Source organism: Cyprinus carpio, chromosome A17 (assembly GCF_018340385.1).
Source record: "Cyprinus carpio isolate SPL01 chromosome A17, ASM1834038v1, whole genome shotgun sequence".
Lineage (NCBI taxonomy): Eukaryota > Metazoa > Chordata > Actinopteri > Cypriniformes > Cyprinidae > Cyprinus > Cyprinus carpio.
Window position 1 is genome coordinate 16,407,066 of NC_056588.1, and position 22,550 is coordinate 16,429,615.

Here is a 22,550-nt window from a genome sequence, read left to right on the forward strand (position 1 = left end):
CCCAAAAATCGCAGCCATCATAATGTATACATGACCACAGCATGACACCATATATCCAGGAACTAAACAGAACTGCTGATCTTAAAAACAAAGTATGATGTATCACATGTTCCAGTAAGGTAGGAATTAAATGAATATATATATATATATATATATATATATATATATATATATATATATATATATATATATATATGCAAGTCTGTCAATCAATTAAACTTTAAAATATATACTATATATATATATATATATATATATATATACATATATATATATATATATATATATATATATATATATATATATATATATATACACATATATAATTATTAATTTGCCACATGATTTACAGAGAATAAATATTTATTTAGTATTTTTATATATGATCTAATTAATTTGCCTTTTGAATTAATTCACAAATAGTTACAAATAAAAAAGTAACAAATATTTTTTTATGATTAATTGATATAAAAGTTTGTTTGATTGATTGTAGTTTTTTATTTTTTGGAGTATAAAATAATGCTGAAATGATGAATTAAAAACATAAAACAATTTTCAAGGTGCTGGAAAAGAACTTTTCATCAATTTCTACAATGATAAATTCAAGAACAACTGCTGATTTAACTGTAACTACCTGCTGTATGTGTCTTACCATGTCGCGATGCTCCACATTGGCATTGTTCTCCAGGAGTTCTTTCAACACTTCAGTGTGTCCCTCTTTAGCAGCTGAAATCAGTGCTGTCCAGCAATCCTGAGACGAGTGGAAAAAAACACTTGCTTAATTACATGGATATCATCGTCATCATCCCAGGAAGAGCTAAAGATCTTGTGTTTAGAAGATGGTTGTGGAGTTTCAGATCATACCAGCTGGTCATACCAGGTGGTCACAGTGAAGGTTCTTCAGCTGTCACCAGAAAGGTTATATATTATATTATGTATCTGCTGGTGTGAGAAGCTCAAAGAGTTTATGCCTGTAAACGTCGTCATCCAGTCATTTACAAAAAGACAGTACCAATTATTTTGATTCTACACCCCACCCACACCTATGAAATCATACATCTGGCTGAAGAACCACAGTCTAGTAAAGCAGATAGGGATACCAACCAGGACTACATACATCATAAATACCAAAATAAAAAAACAGATTCAAAACAAGCATCATATGAAAATGTAAATAAATAAATAAATACATTTAGTTTTCCGGAAATTAAATAAACTTGCTTTTTCCTCTTCATCATCTCAGAAATCCTTGTCTGTCATTTACCTTTTTACAAAAGAGTGAAGTAGGACTGATGTGTGACTCACAATCACTGCTTGGTAAAAATCATACCATCCTCTTTCAAAAACTAGTGCTAGTTTATGTTTTGCCTTTCAGCCTAGGATATCTCAAGCTGAGTCGCTCTGCTGCATGAGTTTTGAAGAAGTACTCACAATATCATCCAAGTTGACGTTTGCTCCCCTTCGGATGAGTTCCTGCACGATCTCTAGGCTGCCCTGCTCTGAGGCCAACATCAGAGCCGTCTGGCCGTTCTACAGCAGAAGACAATGTCTTAGTATATATCAGTGATGGGGAAGCAAATTTAAAAGAAATATTCAGAGTAAGTTTCAACCTAATGTTTATGCTCCGCATGTGTGGCATGCTGTCATTTACCAAAGACAGTAGTTCCAACTCATTCCTCAGTGTGTATAAATGAACGAGAAACAGATTTACAGTAAATATGGGCGACAACTGATTTTACAGCCCAAACTCTCTGTATTGTGTTCAAACATCAAATCTTCTATCTCGAACCAAAAAAAAAAAAAAAAAAAAACTAAATTCATTTGCTTACACTTATTCAGAAATGATTAGCAACCTTCATTCACAGGCATCCATAACACATAACCAGGAATTCTACCACATAGAAACAGACAAATTTTCACCTCAAAAGTACAATTTAAACTTCATAGTTCAAGTAGTTGTACAGTTTTTAATAAAAACTTTTTTTTAAAATAAAGACAAAAACAAATCTTTATTTTACAGTAAATATATTACAACAGTAATATATTTCTGGATTTGTTCCTTTTTATTTAATAATAATATTCATCATCATCATATTTTAACCATGTTTTGATATTATTATTATTAATAATAATAATAATAACAATTTTAGTAGTCATATTAATATATAATCACAATATATTTATACTAAAATTATATAGGTATGATCACTTTTCCTGTTATATATTTTAATAAGTACAGGTCAGAATAAGTATTTAGTTTAATTTTAACAAATATATCTGTTACGCTGAATAACGATGAATGATGATTTCATCCATATTTTGACATTTTATTCTCACAAACGTTATCTGAAACATTAAAGCAGACAATTTACTTGCATTTAATATAATGTATATAAAATCACTTTTGTCCATTTAATATTATATGCATAATAATACATATTATATACATATATAATACATTTTAAATCATAATTGCCATAATTTTTTTCCAGAAAAAAAAAAAAATCACTATTACATTTTTCCCTCATAATCATTCAGACCCACAAAGCCTATACTTATGTTTAAAATTCACTCATTGTCATTAATTCATACTGAATTGAAATTAATTTAATTCATTTACTACATAATGTATGATGAATGAGCAAATAAGTGAGTGGTTTTGGACACAGCTTGTGAAACAACTTTAGATACACAAAGTGCTACACCTTAACAAACAAATCTGTTTTCAACACTTGAAAAATGACAGTACACACAGCCAGTTCCAAAAAAGAAATCAATGTTCAGTGTGAATGAACTTACCACAGAATAAAAATAAAAACACTAAGCTAAAAAAGTAGGAAGTGACATTCAAGGGTTCCTGCACACTCACTTCACTTCTGGTGTCCACCTCTCTGTACTTGTCCAGATGAGCTTTGATGGCCGAAAGGTTTTCCTCCTCCACATAGCTGAAGAGACTCTGGGTGGTCAGAGAGCTCATCTTCAGAGAGGTGCTCACATCCATGGCTGTATTAAGAACTCCACTGGAGAACGTGGAAGAGAGCAGGAGAGACACATCATTGAATGAAATTCTCCTCTGTTCAGCCATTAGAAAGCTTGGCTTGTCCTCCTGAAGCAAAACTACAGATGTGGAGTAACAAGACAGACAGTAACAAGCACAGTCTTGCTGGATTGCACAAACCATTCGAGTTAATGATGAACCATATGCTAACTAAACAGACAGTAGGCAACTACCTTATCAATATCGATTAGGATAAAGCCTCATGATGTGAAGTTAAAAGCCTCGAATGCTGTCTGAGCAATAAACAGGAACTATGCTGCCCACACACAAAAAACAGCATTTTCTACTAAGTTGTTATTCTGAAGGAGTAGTTCAATCTTTTTAATGGTCCTTAAAAGGGAAAACAGTTTGAGCAAACTAACAAGGCTTCATTTTGGCCTCAGAAACGCATGCTGCAGTCCAAGTCTATTCGTTAAACACAACAAGCACACTTATATGTAAGAATCTGTGCTCTCTATCATTCATCAATTGTCACTTTGTGGAAGGATGGGGAAAAAAAGACACATATGGAATTGTATGCTAGTTTAAAGAATGGACACAAAAAGTAGGGGAAGATGGGGAAGATGCTATTAATGTAAAATATTAAATCATATATTTTTATATTTTTAATATTCATGCATTTTGACAATTTACTTGAATAATTGAATAATGACCGGAAAAACAGAATTCCATTCAAAGAGATGCACCTGAATTACACTGTATGATACCAAATAATGATAAAAGAAACTATTCGCATCTTATAAATTGAATTATTGAACAATGATCCATTATTTATTATGATATTTAAATTAACACAAATTCTTCGACAAACTAATTTTGATTAGGTCATCTTAGCTTAAAGATCTAACTTTTAATATTTCACTTTAAAGTAAAACATCTTCTATCATAAATATTAATGACTGAGTAAACAAATTCCCCATTAACAAATCAACACAAACTTTTAACAGCCAACACAAAACTAAATTCATAAATCAATACTATATTCTGACATAAAATTAGATCATTTAACCTCAAAACTTTAGAATACTTAATTTAAAAATTTTTAATATATTTATTATTTAATTTATTTGATTTATTGATGTATTGAGATTTTGGGGTTTTATAGTGTTGTATAATTTTTAAATATATGTGGTGTGATTAGATAATTTCTGGAAAGTTTCAAAAATGTCTTTAATATTCCACCTTTTTGCAACCCTAATTGAAATGAGATTTAGTGACATTTATGGTCAAGAGGAAAAATTAAAAGTGTGTGTGTTGTGTGTGTTTTGGGTCACACTTAAATCAGTAAGAATGTCACTGCATTAAAAACTAATTATAAAATCATGTAGCATCTGCAAAAAATAAATAAATAAATAAATAAATAAATAAATAAAAGATTTTTACATTTGCCAGGCCCTTTATCGGAAGTGAATTAAATTACATTATAGTGCATAACGGTTACACAGCTACACAAACACTAAATAATGCAAGACATTTTCTCACAAATGATTTTACCTTTCTGAGCCATTTTTGCCATATTTACATTCAACTGGTGTATAAAAACATTTTAGTGAATGTATGAAGTCTGTTGCCCTCAATTTCACACTTCTGGCTGTAAAATAAATGATACTAGGTTTGTTATGTTGCTATATAAAGCAAAGACATTGATATTTTTTAATCATTTGTGTCTGTATACTTTTCAGGGCCAGTAATTAAGACAGATTTAACTGTTAAGCTGTACTATAATATGCACAGAAAACACTATAATGAAGCTTTCAAACAAAGTAAATAAGGCTGAAAGCAAATGCTTTTTCCAGAGCCATTTTGCCAACTCAGCAACCCTGTACAACCCTTCAAAGATGAAAGCTGGTCATCAAAAGCTGCTTCCAGCTGACAACATGCCAAGCATCATAACAGGTTAAAACAACCAGCATGGCCTCAGTTCCCAAAAATCCACTCAGTTACAGCAGATACAAGTCCTATCCACAAACCTAAATATCTTAGAGCAGAGATAAAGGTGACAGATCTAGTAATGCAAGACATCCGTTTCAATCAGTCTTTGTTCATCTCTGAACTGCTGACACACCCTTGAAAGCATCCCAGCAGCCCTCCAGAGAGATCACACAATGGAGAGAGCCAATCACAAAAAGACCCTCAGCCAAATATTGACCGAGCAAGGTTCACCCCCTCTCCCAGCCCCAATACACAACACACAAAGACCAGAGAAGATAACCCATTCATAACAGATAATCCAAATACAATCCATAAAATCCATTTACAATCATTCATACATCATTCTTCACACTCATTAATATGCTGACTCACCTTATGCCAGAGTTCCCTGTGAGTTGGGTTTCAAAAGCCCGTCTATCCTTGTGCTGTTGATACTCCACTCACGCTGTCACTTAGACTGGGTATTAAAAAGCCGGCCAAGGCTCTGCCTGTCACTCCCGGCGCTTATGAATAATGCAGGAGGAAGTGTGAGGCCCCGCCTCTTTTTAGAGTGACACCCAATGCACACACATGCTGTGAATCCTAGTACGGCAGAGCTTCACTCATAAATATTAATAAAATCTGACGTTTGTACTGGAGCCTCCTGAAGGGTCCAGCCCACAAGTGATTAATATTAATCAGACACGCCTTCTTCGATCAAGAGTGGGTTTTAACATACAAGACTTTGCTAAGCATTCTAATAGCCAACTAACTAACTAAACAAACAAATAAATAAAAGTTCTGTATAATGATTGTGAAAAGTCACTGGGCTGGAAGCACATTTGGATTTCACATCAGAGTGAAGAAAACAACACTGCATGGACTATTCTGACAATGTCTTTCATACTTTCCTGGACCTTGACAGTGTTACTTACTTGGCAGTCTATGGGACAGTCTCAAGCCTCATGGTTTTCATCCAAATTATCTTAAATTGTGTTCCGATGAAGTTTTTATGGGTTTGAAACGAAATGGGGGTAAGTGATTAATGACAAAATTTTCATTTTGCGGTGGAGTAACCCTTTAAAGTATAGTATCTTTATAAGGTTTACTTTGCAATACGATTATTGTTTTAAAATCTAAATGGTCAGAAACTGATCTAATATTAGGCAAGAAAAAAAATGTTCAAATAAATTTTGTCAACTGGGTGATTTTTTTTTTTATTGATTAATATTTTCAACACCAAAACAGACACGTGTTACTTTTAACGTCACTTAAAGTCACTTGAAATAAAAATGCAGACATTATTATTTTCATTTCTTAAAATTCTAAATCTTTGCAGGCACCCTCTGGATTCCCTGGGGTTCAGTCATGTCTGGTTTGGGAATCATTGTTGTAAGAATCCGTTTCCATAGTGTGGCACAACGGCACAGTGGTAAACATGTTCATACCAGCACCGTAAAAAATACATTTGAAAGCAGCTCAAAAGCATTTGACAACAGTCTTAAAGGTGTAAAGAGTATTATACCATGGCTAACTGCAGCTGTAACTGGAAAATAAAATAACACCATTCATGTGCACGTGTTTACAAACAGACATCAACAAACGCTGTTACTGGAGTTCATGTGTCCTGGCAGCTGCGGCTCAACTGTGTACGTCCACGGTTCTCTCATATAACACATTACATTAATTAATGTTTCAAAGCTACTATGTTGCAGGTAAAAAGAATTAAAAACTTACTTTGCCTGACGTGGAAATGATGCATTGACATGAATTCACATCTTAACAAAACACGTGTCAGTTTGTTACATGATTCCAAATTGTAACTTGTTACTTACATCTCCCTCCCGGAGAAAAACAAGGTCCAAAATAATCCGATATAATTCACATAACTCTGTTGCTTGCCATAACCTGTTTGTCTGGAGGCGGTCCTGCGTTACAGAACAGCCATATTGTGTGAACAGGGGTGTGGACGAAATTAAAATTAACTAGACATGACCACACCTACTGTGCGCAAACCACGCCCACTGAAGGACACGGTTACGCCCATGTTTTGACAGACCGCAGTTACAACACCTTTTATTTGTTCGTCCGTTTCTCATTTAACTTCTTGTATTGATTAACAACAGAAAGCATTAACAGTAAAATGTTCTCAAATATATACAGCGATATTCTTTTGCTATCTCTCTCTCTCTCTATCTGTCTGTCTATCTATCCATTGTTGCATTTACCCATATGAAAACCAAAAACACTCAGATGAATACCAGGAAGGAAAATATGGTTTATTTGTTTTGAGACATGGTAGTGGAATACATTTTTAAAGGGATAGTTCACCCAAAAATGAAAATTGCCCCATGATTTACTCACCCTCAAGGCATGCTAGGTGTATATGACTTTCTTCATTCAGACGAATCCAATCGGAGCTATATTAAAAAAATGTCCTGGTTCTTCTAATGTTTATAATGGCATTGAATGGGTGTTATTTTTTAACGGTCCAAAAGAAGTCCAATAAAGTGCATCCATCCATCATAAAAAACATAGCTCCAGGGGGTGAATAAAGGCCTCTTGAAACGAATGCGTTTTTGTAAGAAAAATATCCATATTTAAAACTTTATAAACAGTTATCTCTAGATTCCTCTAACTTCTTTTGGACTACTGAAAAATAACATCCATTCACTGCCATTATAAAGCTTGGAAGAGCCAGGACATTTGGAAGAGCCAGGACATTATATATATATATATATATATATATATATATATATATATATATATATATATATATATATATATATATATTACTCAGATTGTATTCATCTGAAAGAAGAAAGTCATAAACACCTAGGATGCCTTGAGGATGAGTAAATCATGGGGTAATTTTAATTTTTGGGTGAACTATCCCTTTAATATCAAATCCTTTATTCAAAGGGAAAAATCACTTCAGAGCAACTTCAGAGCACTCAGTCACTCGTCAAACATTTCAAATGCTGGATAAGTATCACATCTCTATGATTATTACAGAAAATAAATAGAGGAGACAGTGTTTGTTCTCCTCTAGACAGTTCTCAATCCAAAAGCATTTGCACAGACAACCTTGTGTTTTATAATGGATATCGGTAAATGTATTTATATTGAAGTAGCTAACATGTTAGGTATTACTTTTCCTGTATCTCTTCATAAACATATTACATTTCAATAACATCTTTAGGTTTGCTGTACACTGCCAGGTTATGCAACATCACAACCAGTCAGTAGGAGTTACAATGGAAAACTTAAACAATTCTGTGCAACATCTGGAAAGCTTTAGCAACCAGTTAAGGTGGTTTGCTTGTTAACTAGGGCCACAATCACTTATTTTGAATGGCCATTAAAGACCAACAAGACAATGACAAACAACAGAACTGAGGTGGATGGTGGACAACAAATGCACTATAAAAAAAAAAAAAAAAACATTACAGTAGTCAACACAGTTTCACACAGCTTTAGGTCATTCTTTGCAGAATCAGAAGTTGGAAACGGTATGAAAATAAATGACTGAACCGAAATTTTACAGATAAATTAGGCTGATATGTGCCTTCACTATTACTTCAGCCCTAACAAAAATATGTTAGGCTGTATTTAACTGAACAATATCTGAACAAAGAGACGATGTTTACACATATACAGCAATGAACACACATTTAACGTCTTTCTATGGATGGAGCCTGTTTACAAAATATACCTACTGTATAGCACTGGAACACCATCCTGATTTTCCTTTGTTGCTACAATGAATTTAACATTTTGGGCAAATTCATCTGTTTAACTTCTGTTAAGCACGTACTCTAACTGTTGAGTAGCACTGAGGTTTCTTGCATTGCTTCGGCAGTTTTTCTACGATAGCACTACCCCGACTCATTCCTACCAAAAGTGCAAATATGGAGGGAGTGATTCCTCCCAACATCTCAGTAGGTAAAAATAATGTCAGTTTAAGACCATATAAATCACTTGTTTTTTTGTTTGTTTTTAAAGTACAAACCTCTCACCCTGTTGTAAACCTGTACAAATAAAGTGATCTTTTGTGCACCTCATGTGATTTGGCACTTTGGACATTTTGTTTTGCATTGAGGTGCTAGTTAGTACACTGGTTACTGAGGGACATTGGCTTTGGGCAGTTAAAACAATTCATTCCTTAAGCTAAACCTTTTTAAGAAAAAGAGACAAAGAGGGCAAAAAGACAAATTATACGGTATATATCTAGACTGTTACCAGCAGAAGTGCAGACTTATTAATCCTCCTTTTGGTTTTGCAGTTGCTAAAACTATTGGTACAGGGCTGTATTTCATCATGGTTTTACATTTCTGGAGTCCAAATACAATAAGACTTTAGAGAAGTGTGCTTATGAAATCCCAGCGGGCTGGTTCAGAGAGTTTTCTCCAAATGAAGGCTGGTCTATTTCACGCCCAAGAATAACTTTTTCTTGTTATTGAAAATGCTTGGTTAACAAGAATTCAGTGAGACTCACTTTGGTAAATGCTTTAGTCCCTTCAGCCCTTCATTAACAAATGAAAAACTAACATCTAGTCTCTTTGACCGAGGGTTAAAATGTTTGGAAGAAAATAATAATACACATATCAAAAAGTAGATTCTTGGGGAATATGATGAGGTCTGATTTTCCAGATGATTGAGCGAGGCACTATGATGCCTTTCAGAGGATCAATGTTCAAGAAAAAAATCTTATAGGAAATCACGCAACTTAAAGGTTTCTTTAGGGCCTAAGAGTTTTGATGTATTTATAGAAAAAAAAAAATAAGTAAAATTTGAAACTGCATGCATCTGAGTACTGCGTATACAGTACACTACCAGTAAAGAGTCAAGACTTCATGCTTTATTATTACAGCTTTCCACAGGTTAGAATAATACAGTCATCAAAACTATAAAATAACAAATGGAAATATGGGAATTATTTAGTTCCCAAACACTGCTGTTGGCTGTTTTTCCCTCACTATGTGAGACAAACAAAATAAAACAAAGCAAACAAAAAAATACTATTAAAACTATATATTTTAGTTTTAAGGAATTACTATGTTGGCACAATTTATATTCATGTTTCCTCATTTCAAGCATTCGCCTTTAGGTCAACAGGTTTTTAAGATCAAGAGAAACAAATCTGATTTGTCCAAACTTTTAGCTGGTAGTGTACTTGAACCTCTACACAATTATTGATGTGATGAGAGCATTTGCACTGTTCGCAAAACTAATGTGATCCTTTCACTTAACATGCACCTATGGAAACAATACAGATATTGCACTTACCATTTACATCTGTAATAAAAACACAAACAAGCTGTGGTATTATCGAACTGTCTTCTGTTTTCTCCAGATGGGCTCTATGTTATGGGAGAAACATAGATGGTAGAGAAACATCTAAAATGATCTGAAACATGTGTGCCCTGAGGAAACCTACAACCCATTAAAAATAGCATCAATACAACCCTTAATCCAACCAAAAGCCCTTAATTAAAACTAAACAAAAATCACCGAAAAAAAAAAAAAATAGAGCAAAAACAAGACACACCCGTAGAAAGCAGCAGATATGAACCTACTAGAAAACCACAGAAATAAAACAAGAATAAAGATGAAGCAATGGCAGGAGATAAGAACCTAAGGCCTATAAGTTTGGCAACACGCAACTGGACTTGTTTCTTTTCATTTACCGCACACGTTTCCTTTGAGAAGAACTAACAGAGAGGTTACTTTGTTTAACTGACAATGGCAGAAGCCGATACCAGTGCTAGACTTCCCGCACTAATGTAGTGAATCTATGAGCCAACAATGACTGGTCCGTTCCTATGTAACACGATCCCCATATGAGGCTTCAGGCCCTAAATATATGGAGGGTTTAAGGCAACTTCAGATTAACTGATACAATCTGACATAATCAATCACTCCAATTTCATATGATCCTATGAAGATTTCCTGTTTAAAACCCATCTCCAACAGGGCAACTATAGGGTTAACCGTGTCTTTTCGCTGTATTGTTGCTGGAGTTTATCCCTTGTTAATGTCACTGTCAGTGTCGCTGGATCCGAGGGAGGAAACGGCCGCTCTTTGTCTCTCAGTATTGATATCAGAGTTCCTCACAGTGCTGTGTGCGGGTCGAGCAGCCCTTCCTGCCCTCATGTGGCTTTCTGCTTCTGGCTGCAGTTGTTGTCAGGAGAGGAGAGACAGTTCTGTTCGCTGGCGTGAATGCTGCTCGGCTGTTCCTGTTGTTTCGTGCGTCTGGACTTCACAGGAAGAACCAGCACCAGCAACAAGCAGATCAGGTGAATGCAGCAGTACCACGAGCTAAAGAGAGCACATAAGGAACTTTAGTTGTGATTTTGTCATTTGTTGGAACTCGTATGCATGTGATTGATTATACTTTTAATGTAAACATTTGTTTTATAAATTTGAATTTTTTTTTGAGTACAGTATTAAGATTGTAGGGGGTCTCGGGTCTCAGTTATTTATCCAGTCAGCTACATCACTCCATATATTTCCACACAGTGTTGTTCTCACTGAGGTCCTCTTCACCTGAACATAATTCACTCTATACTAGTCTGAGCTCCCACTGCCTAATTCCTAATGCCAAATTCTCTCTCGTTAATGAAAATAATTTATGTGTTCTTCAGGCAGACTCATTTAACAGCCCTACTCCAACAAATGACCATCATAGATTTCTTTTATCTCAGCAGAAGCTGTGAAATAAATGGTCCTCTGCCAGCTCATAAAGTGTCACCAGACTCGGGCCTGTAAAGCCGTCTGATGAATGAAGCGGCGAGCAGAGATAAAATCAGCCTTGCATCTTCTGCTAATAACTCTCAGCAACATCTCTCAGTTGCAGGTGGGTTTGCGATGACTTTCTGACCTGCTCTTTAAAGCGTTTCACTTCTTTATTAATGTTTTATCACCGAAGCTCGCTCATTAACAGTCTGAAAGAGCCTGTTGCATATTGATCGTCAGTCAGTGGAGGTGAATCCGTAATGGCTGGAGTCAGAGACATTAGGACCTGGCCTGGAATGCTCACATACTGGTGCAAATGTATTACTGACCTATAAAACTTCAGTGAAGGCCCCACTGCCAGCAGTACAAATGGCACAACAGTGTAACAAATGGCCATCTGCGTGCTGAACCACGTGATCACATCATAGATGAGCTTGAGCGTGGCTGAGCCCAGGAAATGTTGCCGCACATTGTGTCTTACCTGAAAAAGAGGAAAATGTCTAACTTTAAAAGCTCAGTAAAAGTCAAATTAAACATTTCAAACACAATTGATCATACTATAAATACAAGACCATCATTTTCAAATTAAGATTTACATTTTCATTAAACCTTCAAAAGTTTAATATTTCATGTACACATGTAATGAAGCCTTGGTGAGCATTTAATTTTTTTTTTTTTTAAACCATTTAAAATTCTTACCAACCCCAAATGGCAGTCTTATTCAGATTTTTTAAATCTCAAATATATTGGTTTAGACATGTTATGACAATAGAGAACAGTGTTCACGTGGCATTTACTATATATATATACAGAATATCCAAATTCTGATTAATAAAAGAATATTCAGTCATTTTAATTTAGATATTGCTTTAGATATTCTAACTTGGGTTTGAAAAAGTGAAAAGAGCTCTGGAAGCAACACTGTATCATGCAGGCAATGCCGTGGGCTGAATAGTTTATATTCAGAGTAGCATTTTAAGAAGGACTATTGCAACTAAGTGACCTACTTTTTTCTTTAGTTGGAGAGGCCTTGATCATTACCATGCGGCAGAGAAATCGTGGTACTATGCAGCACATGACTAGATGAATAATAACCTTGACTGAGCACACAGTCTTTTTTGGATCCCTACATGCCTCTCATTTATTATCGGAGAAAACCAATGTCCAATTCATTCTAACGTGAAAGTATTTTTAACTGCTCCCAATAGATTCTAGATTCTAAATCTGAATTAAATCTTGTTTTGACAGCCGATCTTATGTAAAGAGTACTCACTGCCCGTGCTGCCATTGTTACAACAATGCCTGTGATGAAGGTCAGGTAATAGCCTGGGTAAACTCCGTGCCAGATGGCTGAGAGGAGGAATGTGGCCGCAGTCGGATTGTACGGGCAGCGCTCATAACACACTCTGCAGAGTACAGCAAAAAAAAATCCATTGTTTCTGAGATTTCAGGAAGTACACACACGCTCAGTCAAGATTATTCTGTTTTGAAGCATTTACCTTTTCAACCACAGTGCTGTCTGTATGTTCCAGTTATCCAAGAACATCTTGAAGCTGGTGGCAAACTGTTTAGGACATCAAGAAAAAGATGACACATTAGGGTTCAGGTCGAGTGAGAAGACAAACTCGTGGAAGCAGTATATTTTGGCTTTGTCTTACCTCAATATTAAGTATTCTTAAGTTTGATATTCTGTCCCATTTTGGGGTGCCATCTGCGTTATAGCCATTAAACCCAAAACCAGCCGCATTGTTGATGGCATCGGCTGTGAAAGAGTGAAAGAATCTATTAAAAAACATCAAAAAATAACTGACGCATTATCTGATTCACTATGACAAAAAAAACCACCTAACTATCAGGGAAACAAGTCAGAGAAAGTGCCTTTTATGGACACAAGAGGGCAGTACACTGAGTGTTTTATGGACCAAGTGGTAATAAAATGGTTATTATGCAATTTTTATCAAATTTTATGCAAATATGTAATGGTATTTAGACTATATGATGTGTTAGAAATGAGATTATTATTAATAAAGGTTCTTTCAGTGTGCTCAGTTGTGTACTGCACATTTTGAATAATATATATATATATATATATATATATATATATATATATATATATTTATTACTCAAAATGGGCAGTACACAACAAAGCACACTAAAAGAAACTTTTTTTGATACATACATATGTGTGTGTGTGTGTGTGTGTGTGTGTGTGTGTGTGAATAATTTAATACCAGAAGAGCACATTGCCAATCTATTCTACTCACCTAACGTCCATACAAAGTAGTATTTGGGGCGTAAAGCCAACATGGAGATGTAGAGGTACAAGACCTGGATGTAGAAAGGGTTGGAGGCCATGAAGGTGTCGTCGATGACACGGTCCGTAGGGCAGATGGTGTAGATCACCAAATAAACCATTAGTGCCAGAGCACACGTGCACACTTTCTGGATCACATCCCTCTATAAGAACAAAACAGACCATTTCAGAGAGTCAGAGCAATACAATTTATTAAAACGTCTTCAAAAAAAACAAAAAAAAACTACTGTTCAGAAAACACTACTATGCACTTAATGTATTGAATGCTTTGAACCGTAGTGTATGTTACAGAAAATAGCACTTTTAACCATACAGAATATTCTTTTTTTTAAGTGTGTATAAATATCAGAGTTTCATTATGTATCATTAGCATCTAGAAGCTGAAGTTAGCTGGATAATAAATTATACAGCAATGATTCTGTGTTGCAGTAGAAAAATGTGTGAATGCAACTTCCTCAGGCTCTTGTGAAACTTGCGAGTGAGCTGATTCAACAAAACACTTTTGTTTATTCAGGATGAAACCCATGCATCACTGACAATATTTAATAAGGTCTGCAGCTTTTACTGGTTTACTTGGGTTAAAATGTTGCTGGAGTCCATTAAAGAGAGGCCCTTGTGAAACTCGTGAGGAAATGCATATAAAAAGTTTTCAAAAAACTCCATAAGACAGCTGATAATGCAACAGTGAATGCAAAAGTCCTGAGCATACAATGAAGTTCAGTTGAGGTTAAATCTAAAGTTTCGTGAGTGCTCGTCATTGTCTCTCACTGTCCACTGAAAGTAGCACTGTTTACCTCACTCAAAAAGAATTTCCCTTATAAAGTCTGCAAAATAAAATCACAAAACTGGTTATGACGTCAGGTTTTCCACCAAGCAATACCTGTCCTAAAGTGGTCATTATATTCCGGTTCACCCACACTCACATGCTCTTTGTTTATAATTTAAAATTGCTGTTCACATTTACTAAACGTCCACTAGTTCATGTATATTTCATGTATAACTTGGGGTTTGTTTTGGCTCTGTAATTAAAAAAAGGCTAAATTATTATAAAATGAGTAAATGAGTAAGGGTGCAAAAAACTGACTGCATAAAAAATCTAAATGAAAATAATGAATAAAATAAAATAATAATAATGAATTAAATAATTAAAATAATAATTAAAAACAAACTGTATTTTTTATGTATTTATAAACTGTATTAATACAAAAATATATATTTATATTAAAAATATTTAAAAATGTAATTTATTCCTATGATGGCAAAACTGAATTTTCAGCATCATTACTCCAGTCTTCAGAGTCGCATGATCCTTCAGAAATCATTCTAATATGCTGATTTGTTGCTTAGTTACTATCAATTATTATTCATGTTCAATTATTAATAATTGTTCTTTTAATTATCACTGTTGAAAAAGGTTATTTTTTGTTGAAACTGTTATTTTCTTTTTTTTCAGGATTTTCTGATGAATAGAAAGTTTAAAAGAACATTTACTTGAAAGAGAAAACTTCTTAAACATTATAAATGTCTTCACTATTAATTTTTTTTTTCTTACTCATCTAATGCTTTGACCGGTAATATGTGTGTGTGTGTGTGTGTGTGTGTGTGTGTGTGTGTGTGTGTGTGTGTGTGTGCACTTATAATCACTTATACGTATTTAACTATGTAATGTACAGTATATTATGTATCTGAAAGCACAAATGTGAGACGGTCACCAGAGGGAGCAAGAGAGCAGTGAAACCACACTACCTTTGGTGAAGGGTCACTCTGTTTGAATTTCCCGTTCTCCTTGCCGTTTGACTCCAGATGCTTGGGCTCATACCATCGGCCTTCTATAAAGGCTATGTAATCATTATAGGAACAGGTTGGGCCGGCCAAGATCCCCATAAAGTTACAGTTATAACTCAGATACTCCAGCAGACTGGGCATCTTCCTGTTCAGCAAACACAAGGACAGAACAACTATTCACCTATAAAGTCTATAAACTATAAAGTCACCAAAAAAAAAATGTTTGATTTAACTAACAGAGCACACCCAATATCAAGTACCTAAACATGATTTGCTTTGTAGTGGAAATAATGATGAAAAAGGACAAATATTAAAGGGATAGTTCACCTAAAAATGAAATGAAAATTACCCCATGATTTACTCACCCTTAAGCCATCCGAGGGTGTATACGACTTTCTTCTTTCGGATGAATGCAATTGGAGTTATATCAAAAAATGTCCTGGCTCTTCCAAGCTTTATAATGGCAGTGAATGGTGGTCGAGATTTTGAAGTAATAAAGTGCATCCATCCATCATAAGAAGTGCTCCACACGGCTCCGGGGGGTTAATAAAGGCCTTCTGAAGCGAATGCATTTGTGTAAGAAAATTCACTGCCATTCACTACCATTCACTGCCATTATAAAGCTTGGAAGAGCCAGGGCATTTTTTTAATATAACTCCAATTGTATTCTCTTGAAAGAAGAAAGTCATAAACACCTAAGCTGGCTTGAGGGTGAGTAAATCATGGGGTAATTTTAATATTTGGGTGAACTATCCCTTTAACATATTAATATTATTAATGTAGTAATGTTTTTCAGTATTTTAGAAAGCAGAGAATGTTATAAATCAATTTAATGTTATAAAGCCATTAATTAGTTTATCAAGGCTAAGGAATTAGAGGAAGCAGCTTCTCGACAAGCTACCCAAGTTAAAGGTGCTGTATGTAAGATTTTGACTCTACTAAAGCATAAAAATACCAAAATATGTTTGCAGATATTTAAGAAACATGCTAAGTTAACATACTCGTTTATCTGAAAAACAATGCTACAGTCAGTTATTCTCCTTTGAAAATGTGTTCCGTGCCGGAATGTTGGTCTCTGTTTTGGTTTGTGAAACCCACCCACTGCCAGTTTACCCAATTGTATCTCGGCACCCCGGGTTGCCAGTTGGCGGAAAACACAGAGTATTTCATTTCATTCCATTCATCGTCAAGTGCGCTTATTCCAGTTTGTGTCATCAATCTGGCAACCTGTGTCTGAGGAGGAGGGGCCAAGTGAAAAAAAACCCTCTCCAATATTTTGAATTTGGACTGCAATACCTAGTTCAACCACTCGGTGTCAATCCTACATACAGTACAGCACCTTTAAATTAAGGTACCTTTTTAAAAAAGCTACAGTACAAACTACAAACATAAGACAGCTTAACATTAGCACCAAAATAATACCGAAAACAGAATTGAATTTGCTAAAGTTATTTACAAAATGATATATTTTACATATGTACATTACATATGACTAATAAAAAATAAAATGACAAATAAATAAAACATTAATATAACAAAATGTAACTATATTTTATTAATATAATTAAAATATACCCCTCTCTCTCTCGCTCTATTATATATGTATATATATATATATATATATATATATATATATAATTAGTAATGCTTATCTGGCACGAAACCAATCAATGAAGATATCAGCATTATGCTTACACAGACAAATGTACTAATTAAAATGGAAAATTCCCATATTTAAATAACTGAGCTAAAGACTAGTGACCAATCACTATATTTCTCTAAACATTTCACTGCAAAACAGATATAAATAGCACAATGAGGACTCTGAGTTTGAACCAGTTTACTGGAATAAACTGTCTGAACAAACTTTACTAAAATTAATCTGTAAAATTGGTCATGAACAGTCAAGTAGCATTTTTCCACACGATGCTTATTACTGGCAAAGTTACACTTTTTTCTTAAAACAGCTGCGCACTGTTACAGTAGTTTGTCCAGTGGTTAAATATAATGCTATAAACAAGATTTACACTAGGATTACATGAATTTGATCTGACTGCTATTATCTCAACCGTGAATGAGCTTGTAGTATATGTAACCAGCACTTAGGTCATGTTTGAACAAGAATATAACTCATCCATTATGTAAATGTTGACATATTGCTTAACACTGTGACCACAGGGCTGTGGTACTATCATTACTCAATTCTGCTCTTATTAACTGCAGGGTGTGACTTCCGAAACCTCAGAATCCTGATGACTTCCTGTGGACACCGGTTGACGTGATATGGCGGGAATGTTCAGTTGCTTGGCAACAGCCTTCAGGGCTTGATTGTGAATGATTTGAGTCGTCAAGTGGTGTGCTGCTTTTTAAGGCACTACGCAGCAATATTATGCTTAAAATTATTGTTATTGAAGATAGCACCTCTCTAAGGGGACTAACATGCATTTGATCAGTGGGACTTTATATCTCGAATTGGGTTTGAAGTTGATTATCTTTCAAAAGACACAGAAAGTAAATGAGTGATCTCATCCCAACCACAAACATACCTTTCACACATACCTGACTGCAAGATACTTCTGACTGGGCTTTAGATGCTCCTCCCTCTTCATCAAACCTGTGGGAAAAACACACAAACTCATTCTCAAACTCATCAGACACACTCCCACAAAACATTGTCACTTAGAAACATGTCTAGAAGTTGCGAAACACAGATGACGTATATATTTCTGTTCGGTTATAAAGCAAATCAAAATATTAGAATGATATTTGATGTATCATGTGCCATCACAGAAATAAATTACAGTATGATATATTAAAACAGAAAACAGTTTAAATTGTAAAAACATTCCACAATGTTACCGTTTTAATTGTAATTTAAATCAAATAAATGCAGCTTTGGTGAGCATAAGAGACTTTTTTCAAAAACATCAAAAAAAGAAATCTATCAACCCCAAAACAATATATATAGTTGACTGTAGACATTTATTTAGTGTGTGTGGACAGTGCTGTCGTGTTCTGCAGCACTGAGCTGCTCTGCTCCAAGTCTGCGGGGTTAGTGAAGAAAACCGACAACTAGATTAGTCACCCTATCAGCTTCTGCAGGCTCTAATGGCTGCTGGGGAATGCATAACCCACAGCAGCATGTACACACAGACACAATCCCACTCTTCTTCCTTTAGTTAATGTGAAAGTGTGAAAGAATCAACAACATATTTTTTTATTTGTCAGTAATCTCAGCTCCTACACAGAAACCCGTCGAAACAGTATTAATAACAAAAAAAACAAAAAAAAAACACATGTCGGACACATTGAGGCATGGTGCTAATGTGGGAGACTTGGTTTGAATGAAACCTGGGTTGTAACGCGCGATTGTATAGAGTGTATTTTATTTTTTGTAAATGTGTTAGCATTTAAGCACTTCCACTTCCATCATCCTGAAATCAATGGGTTTTTAGTCAAATGCCTGAAAAATGGTCAGTGGTTATCACAAGCTCAAGATATTTTTCATTCTGTGACACAAAATACATCAGTAATACACATTTGTTTTTTTTTTTCAAATCTTTTACAAGTGGCTAAACTGACCCTTAGCCGGGAGTTTGATTGACAGGCGATCTAACCAATCATCATGCAGAATTTGTCCAACAAACAAACCAGACAGGAGAGTAGATTAACGTCGGTTGACTTGAACTTCAAAAATAGTGTGTGTTGACGTCTTTGCGCAGTTCAAACAAGATAACCTGCTGATGTTGTTTCATGTTTATTTCGTGCTATAACTAGTAAAGAGAAAGAGATGATCGGTTTACGTGCCGCTTGAACTGAGGTTCTACAGCGATCTGTCACAACAAATTAAAGTGCCCCAAAACTGTATTTTTTTGTTTGAATTTCTTAAAAACCTGAGACTTTGTTTGATACCAAACGTAACCTTCTCTGTCCTGTCTGTCGACATGTTGTCAGTTTCCTCTTTGCTCCACAGTGTATTTGTTACTGCGTAAGAACTTGATGTGTGGCGTGACACCGAACAGAAAAATTTGTTTACTTGCTTTTAAATCCTCAATTTGTAAATAATCGCACCCTTGCAAACTATTCTAAATCAAACTTTCAAGGAATGCTTTTTAAAATAAAGACTGAAGAGCTGTCAGAAGCTAGGGACGGTGACACTTAAGTCAGGTGACCGTTGTTATGTTGAGGTTTTGGTGATTGTATTTAAGCTTCAAAATTGCTAAAAGTCGTGTTTATATGTTAGGATTATTAAGATGAACAGAACTTGTAAGAATCAGAAAATACAATATTATACATTATTTAATTTAAGAATTATTAAACATTAAACCCAAAGCATACTTCGTTTTTATACGCGTATGCTTGCGTATATGTGCACAAAATATGCGCAGTTACAAAATTAGGGTAGTGCGCATACAGTATGCTCATACTATTCTGGTAATGAAATTTGTGTCATGCAGTGCACTGCATGTGGACCCTCGCGTACACATAAAAACCGGGAAGGAGACTATTACATAACTTCATTAAAACACATGGATTAATATTGTCATGTGTGCTGCCTGCAGTAGAGCAGGGCATGCAGAGCTAACAGCAAGTCATGCGGAGGCAGCTCAAAAGTGCTGGGCTGCAGTTTCGGCCAGCTGTTCTGTGAGCTATCGCTTCAGAGAAATGGGAGGTACTCTCTTAATCTTCCCATAAACCCTGTTAAAGGAAATGTGGTGACTGTGATGCTACTTCTGTTTGACTCTTAATGTGTGTGACTCAGTCACATATCACAGCGATTAGTTCTTTGGTTGACTAAGTATCTAAAAACTATGCTAGGATGGTCCGCAATCTAGTTTTTCTTATCAGTTGTCTTGTTTACATGGGAGGTTAGCCAGTCGTTCATAAAACTAGAGTGTCTCTTGGGTTCCTGCCATCACGTTTCCTCTGATTCTCATTCCTTTGTGCTTAAAGGTACAGTTCATCCAAAAATGAAAAATCTGTCAATATTAATTCCTCATGTCTTTCCAAACCACTTCGACTTACTAACTTCTGATGAACACAAAAGAAGATATTTGCAAGAATGTCTGAGCTGCTCTTTTCCAACCACTGAATGCAAATCAAGGTCGAAAGGTCGAATGATATAGTAGTTTTATTGAGAAACAAAAAAAAAAGTTAATAATTTTAATCTTAATTTTTACATTTTAATTTAAAATAATTTTAATCCATTTTAAATACAGTAAAACTAAAATTGTGAAATATTATTATAATTGAAAATAACAGTTTTTTTATATATATATTTTAAAATGTAATTTATTCCTGTGATGCAGAGCCGTAATTTCATGGGACAAAATTACTCCAGTCTTCAGTATCACATATTTTTTCAGAAATAATTCTAATATGCTGATACGGTGGTCAAAAACATATCTTATTATTATCAATGTTGAAAAACTTGCATCTCAATATTTTTGTGGAAACTTTTTTTTTTTTCCTCAGGATTCTTTGATGAATATAAAGTTCAAAATAATATTAATTTGAAACAGAAACATTCTAAATATGTTTACTGTCACTTTTGATGAAATTAATGTGCCCTTGCTAATTTAAGTCTTACTGACATTACTGACACATTTTTTAATGGTAGTGTATATTCCAATATGGTGTGTCAAAATGATGACAATTTTTATTTTAGGTGGGCTGTCCCTTTAACACACTCAGTTGAAGGGAGGATCTTGAAATCACCTTCATTCTCCTTTATCAATGATTTAGATGAAAAAATGATGTGGAGATACAATTAGTATCTCATTAAACAGATTTCACCAAGTTGCGTAGTAAGCGGTATAGTGTGTTGGATGTGTGGTCTATGAAGTGCAACATCCAGCTGGCAGCCCAAACTCCTTTGGCCCACTCACTGGGTGAAGCGCCAGCAGTGGTATAAATCGATGGCATACGAGGACATGGTGGAGCTGCAGGGTTTAACAGCACTTATGTAATTCCTAGAGCCTCTAGCACAGGCACAGACAGAAACAGTGGAGCTCTAGAAAGATTTCAGGTAGAAACCATGCCAGTTTTATTGTACCATTCATTACTCAGGCTTTTCAACCATGTAAACTTCATAAAGAGAAGAAGTTTGGAATTGGATTAAAAAAACTGTTACATACCATCATGGATCTCAAACGCCAAACTTGTGATCTTCTGTGTGATGACCATCATGGGCCTGGAGAGAGGAAAGGAAAAAGGAAAGTGTGGGTATGTGTGAGAGCTCCTGTTTAAACCTGATATTGAGTCTGTTGGATCCATATGTACGTAAGAGCTTCCACTTCTATCAAACCAACCTCTTCAACATTTATTATTTACACAGTTGCACTGACTACATCTCCACACAGATTCTAAAGGGTCGAGTTCACCTTGCTGTTGCTTTTATGTCAAACCTACTTGAAGGTTGAGCTATGATTCTGATATGCTTTGATCCTGAGGTAAAACTATAGCCCTTATATACTTGCCATTGGCAGTAGTTAACATGTATATTTCATTGGAGCAGAGCTGGAGTCTCAATGCAGCATAAAGTGCAGCTTAAAGCTGAATGCATGCATATTTTAACAATTTAGTTTCAGTATGTTTATCATTTACTAGTTTAAATTTCTTCAATTTCATTTTTATTTATAGTTTTAGTATTTATTTAGTATTTAGTAATTATAGTTTTAGTATTTAAAAGTCTTCAATAGTAATACAGTACTGTTCAAAATGTTGGGTAAATATGTTTTTTTT

The 22,550-nt window shown here is 34.9% G+C and overlaps 2 protein-coding genes across 6 annotated transcripts in view; both read right to left on the reverse strand.

Moving 5' to 3' along the window:
- Positions 1-6,952, reverse strand: part of LOC109107568 (kinase D-interacting substrate of 220 kDa B-like) — a 45,090-nt gene extending 38,138 nt beyond the window's left edge. For 2 of the 5 annotated variants that reach the window (XM_042774240.1, XM_042774238.1), the window contains exons 1-3: positions 2,870-3,210; positions 1,432-1,530; positions 653-751 (exon numbers count right to left, since the gene is read on the reverse strand). In XM_042774240.1, coding sequence (XP_042630174.1) covers positions 653-751; positions 1,432-1,530; positions 2,870-3,181 — 510 coding nt within the window. In that variant the 5' untranslated portion in view covers positions 3,182-3,210. Of the gene's footprint in view, positions 1-652; positions 752-1,431; positions 1,531-2,869; positions 3,213-5,362; positions 5,508-6,804 lie in introns of those variants that run through there. The other 3 variants (XM_042774241.1, XM_042774242.1, XM_042774237.1) reach the window with 3 other exon arrangements.
- An 860-nt stretch (positions 6,953-7,812) lies between these two features.
- Positions 7,813-22,550, reverse strand: part of LOC109094545 (lysophospholipid acyltransferase 2-like) — a 45,151-nt gene continuing 30,413 nt past the window's right edge. The window contains exons 5-13 of the mRNA XM_042774243.1: positions 21,944-22,044; positions 18,366-18,420; positions 15,768-15,951; positions 13,972-14,164; positions 13,366-13,469; positions 13,207-13,271; positions 12,981-13,113; positions 12,037-12,188; positions 7,813-11,290 (exon numbers count right to left, since the gene is read on the reverse strand). Coding sequence (XP_042630177.1) covers positions 11,122-11,290; positions 12,037-12,188; positions 12,981-13,113; positions 13,207-13,271; positions 13,366-13,469; positions 13,972-14,164; positions 15,768-15,951; positions 18,366-18,420; positions 21,944-22,044 — 1,156 coding nt within the window. The 3' untranslated portion in view covers positions 7,813-11,121. The remainder of the gene's footprint in view (positions 11,291-12,036; positions 12,189-12,980; positions 13,114-13,206; positions 13,272-13,365; positions 13,470-13,971; positions 14,165-15,767; positions 15,952-18,365; positions 18,421-21,943; positions 22,045-22,550) is intronic.